At 33.8% G+C, this 4,648-nt stretch overlaps 1 protein-coding gene across 1 annotated transcript; it reads right to left on the bottom strand.

The window, feature by feature from the left end:
* Positions 1–2,178: 2,178 nt before the first annotated feature.
* LOC105788814 (uncharacterized) lies at positions 2,179–4,360 on the bottom strand. The gene is made up of 4 exons (XM_012615862.2): positions 3,947–4,360; positions 3,637–3,740; positions 2,668–2,797; positions 2,179–2,565 (listed from the first exon to the last, which is right to left on the bottom strand). The coding sequence occupies exons 1-4, from the start codon at positions 4,061–4,063 to the stop codon at positions 2,527–2,529; spliced, it is 390 nt and encodes a 129-aa protein (XP_012471316.1). The 5' UTR covers positions 4,064–4,360; the 3' UTR covers positions 2,179–2,526.
* Between the last annotated feature and the right edge of the window lie 288 nt (positions 4,361–4,648).

The raw sequence follows: 4,648 nt of genomic DNA, 5'->3' as shown, positions 1-4,648 counted from the left end.
CATGATGTACAATAGAGATTCTTGTTGTTATGTTTGTTTGTTTGTATTTATTGATTATTCATTAGTATATGCTTTAGTTTACGATTTATCATTGCACATTGTACATTATTATACAATTGTTTTTTTTTTATTCATTCAAAAGATTTAAATATCAAAATTATTTTATACAAGTCTTTCAAAATAACGCAACACTCGGAATTTGGAATATCCTCGAAAAGATTGTGTCCTAACTTACAGGATTCCAATCTTTCTCGAGATTTAATAAACCGAATATCCCTTTTAATTAAAACATAAATAAAAAGCTCATTCTCGAGAATTCGATATGTGGTGTCCTAACGCATTGGATATGACATATTGTTCTCTTGAGACGAGGATTTTTCTAATAAATGAAAATAAATGCAATATTCGATATTTAGTAATTTTGTGAAATCGAGCCCTAACTTACTGGGTTTTGATTTTCTCATTTGACCCAAATAGTCGGATATCCTTCTCAAATGCATAGATTTTAAAAGTCAAAAGATAAATTTAATTTCGAGGATTTAAAATATTGCACTCTAACTTACTGAGTGTGACGATTTATTTCTTTGAAATAAATAAATCTCACCGTCCAATTCATTTTACTCAAATTTTCTTTTCGAAGGATCGTATTTTAAAATCTTTTCAAAGTTTCGACACTAAGACATTAAACAATCAATTCGGTACCAATTTTGGGTGTCACGGGGGTGCTAACCCTTCCTCGTGCGTAACCGACTCCCGAACTTGTTTTCTCAAAATTCGCAGACCTAAAATTGTTTTCAAGGTGATCCGATCACATTTCTTTAAAAGATCGGTGGCGACTCCTATTTTATTTTCATTTTTTAGTCAACAGCAAACTTTTTTTTTTTCAAAAAAATGGTTTCGACAGAATTTTTGGACTGAGAGTTGACAAACATCTACAAAATTTTGTTTATGGACATGATCAAGCATTTGTCGTTTTCCAGTTTTGGTCATAGCTGATGAGATTGACATGTTTGATAGAGCAGAGGTATCTAATTTCCATCTAGATCTTTTTTCTTTCACTTTCTTTTTGAATGATATATTTGAAACAGTTAAAGCTACGCTGGTATGGTTCGAAATCCGTGTTGTTGTTGTAGAGTACAAGGCCTCATTCAGAGGTAATTCCTTTTAGAGTAGTATTATATTTGTTTGCATGTCATTGCTGTGTGGTTGTCTACGTTTTGTTCAATGCTGCCAACCAGTCAGTACTGTAGTGTTAGTAAATGTTTCAAGGTTGTATCTGTGGCTTGGAGAGAAATGGTAAGGTTGATGTGCATCCCCTGGACAAGTATGTTGTTTAGGGGAATTAATAGCTGAGTGACATCTTTCATGTGTATTTGAATGTTTCATGGAGTTCCTAAATAGGTAATGACGTAATTTCATGATGACTTGCATGCTAAACATGTAAGAAACTTTTAATTGAAGTAGCTTTTTAGCTTTGAATTGGGCAGAATCCTGTTTGTTTTCTGCTCTAATCAAATCCGTTTCACTTGTTGAGATGACTTAGAATTTGTGGGTAACCATTTTAATATAAACGCGTCTTGAATCTAATAAAACTAAAATATAAAACCCAGTCGGCATTGTCATGGAACCATGGTGTCAAAATGGCCATGAGATACTGCACAAAACGAGGAATGGATGGGGGCCCTAAAAATTAGGCATTTGAAACAATTTAAGGTCAAGTTAAAATAATGTTAAGTATAGAAATTTTACGACCAAATTGTTGAAGTTGAATGGACTTGGTTTTCGAGCAAGGATGAGAATAAATAGTCCAATATCCTACATTTTCAACAAATAATCTAATTATTTGAATTTCAAATTCGAACATCCAAATCCATTATCCACTCTACTTTTTAGATTTTTATTTGTAAAATCCTTTTGAACTTAAATAAAGAACTTCAGCAGATTCAGATATCTAGTAAATAATTTAATTAATTTAGATTCGGATAGTAATGCAGGTAATATACAAATTTAGATTTTAAAGCGGATTTAGCATATTGGAATTCAGATTTTACAAGAATATTGCAGATACCCAACCCACTACCATCCTCCACTAAAAATCGGCACATCTACTAGAAATCCACCCTTTTTTTTTCATGTAAAAGAACATTCAAGCTGCCAAAACCACAAACAGATTTAGCATTGCTATGGTATCAACAAGAAAGTTCGCTGAAAATGGATTATTCGAAGCAATGAAAAACAGTGTTTTAGATTAGCATCAAGTACCACAAACTGCTTCATTCTGTGGGCTCAATAAGGTAACACTGAAATCAAACATATATAAACCATTTAAAAAGGTTTATGATCTGCAAAATCAGAATCTTTTACAAAATGAAATGTAAAAAGGCAATACCTATTGGCATTTTCCCAAGTAAGAAAGTTTCTAATTGTTTTCTGGGAATAATGAATGGTTCCTCTTGCCTAATGGAATCGAATCCTTGAAATGTGTTCTTGAAACACAGGACAGCAGGTTGATGATACAAAAGTATATCAAAAGTGGGCCAAGCTGTATACCAGAACCCACGCCAACTGAATGAAAAAAGAAGAGGGTTTCGTTAGCTATAAACATAGGAAAGTTGTACATCATCGGCATTTGAATCTGAAAGAAATAATCAGAAGTTGTTTCAGTACCAGAAAGAGAGTTATTGAAGCAAAAAGGCCTTCTTGGAGAAGGGCTGCATGACCACCAAATTCTTCTTCATCGATCTTTAGTATCATAGCATAATAACCATATATGATTGAAGTGGATATGGCCAGAAAACTGCAAACGAATATCAACATCAAACGATTGACTAAAAGTTTCTCAAAGAAAAGTAATGAAAGAGTAAAGAAATACAAAAAAACAAAAAAAAACTACAATTACTTGCTTATTGACTGAATTCTTCACAATCAATAAGAGAACACCAAAGGTAATCATCCTTTCAAAGAAATGGTATAGTGACATGAACATTCATGCTTGAAAAATGCAAGTAAAAAATCTTATTGAAGACCAGCAAATAGATGATACACACAAAATTGTGGATAGAGCCTAGAAAATTACATCAAAAGAACCAGGGGCATGTATGCAGATGGACATGTGCAGCCTAACTCCACTGATTAAAGGTACTATCAATGCAGCAAAATGGCCCCCATGTCTTATATATTAAATATGGTTCCAGAAACCCGAGAACTATATAGTACTAACACACTCTGGTATGTCAATTAACCATTGGTATAGTGGCATACGACCCGGACAACCCTACCTCGACACACATTTTCGTAAAGTTTTTGTGCATAAATTCAAAATGCCTATATCCTAGGCTAAGAAAATGCTAGAATCCAATTGCTAAGAATTATCAGAGACCACTGGTCAGCCAATCTACAATTTTATCAAACCCGATCACCTCATGTTGACATCGCAGTTCCATCCCATTACAGCAGTGTAAAGTCAAGAAATCCTTCCGTTTAGAACAAGCATAAATGCATATCATACAACTCAGCTCACAAAAAGGCATCTAAAAATCTAGTGAATCACCAAATTTGCAACAGATTAAACAAATCCAATATGAATATGAAACACTGCAATTCACAAGTGCAAGCAACATGAATATGAGAACTTACATGAAGATCCAAACGCCTCCAACCACAGGGATTGCTCCCCATAATAATCCACATAAAAGCGCCACAACTTGTCGAATCCAATGCAATACATCTCCTAATTGATCCTGCTCCAAAAATCAATCAAAACCCATCATCAATTTTCCTTTCCTGAATTTACCCAATTCAGTTACAGTCATGATCATCCTATTTAAATTTCATTTAACAGGAAAAAAAAGAAAACCCATTAAATCAGATTACTTCTAGAACTGAATAAGCTCAATAAAAAGGCACCATGCCCTTTAATTACTGATAAAAAAGGATAAAGACTTACTTTATCCCAAGAAGCTTCCGGATCTAATAACTTGGCGAACTTGAACGGGGAAAAGTGACCGTTTTCGTGTTGCTGATGTTGCTGTGCATTCAATTTAACTGATTTCGTTTCTTTCATAGTTGACTTTGATGCGAATTTGTTAAGGATTCAATTGAAAATGACAGTAAAAAGGATGGAATTTTGGTCAGATGCTAAATTTGGGTTAGGGTTTTGGATAGGGAAGAACATAAAAAATGGTTCAAAAATGCTTTGATTTTAGATCAAAAGGCAGTGGAATTATTTGGCAAAATTAGGCAAATATGCCAAAAAGGATTTATTTTGGGTTAGGGTTTTGGACGCCTTTTCACCTGGTGAGGAATTTTTTTTTCTGGTTTGGTGTTTGCAAATTTGGGTTGGGTTTTTTTTTTTCAGATAGACATTTTGGTTGTTTTAAAGTATCTTTGAGTAGTTATGTGATGTGATCGAAAATCCACATATTTCATCTTTTGTGTGGCGATGGAACCATTACTTAAGCGAATCGTATTGCAACTTAGGCTCTCAGTTGATAGTGATTATACAGTCACAGGTTGAAGTGTAATTAGGGCTTCAAGTTGATAAAATTTATGTTGTGAAGGGTTAGAGTATAACTCAGGCCTCCAATTGACAGTGGTTATACGGTGACGGTTTCAAGTTTCACTTCACTAGAATAGGATGTTTTAAAAA

Source organism: Gossypium raimondii, chromosome 2, assembly GCF_025698545.1.
Source record: "Gossypium raimondii isolate GPD5lz chromosome 2, ASM2569854v1, whole genome shotgun sequence".
In the NCBI taxonomy this organism is placed as follows: Eukaryota; Viridiplantae; Streptophyta; class Magnoliopsida; order Malvales; family Malvaceae; genus Gossypium; species Gossypium raimondii.
Note: the sequence above shows the minus strand (reverse complement) of the source record. Positions and strands in the feature narration are given on the sequence as shown.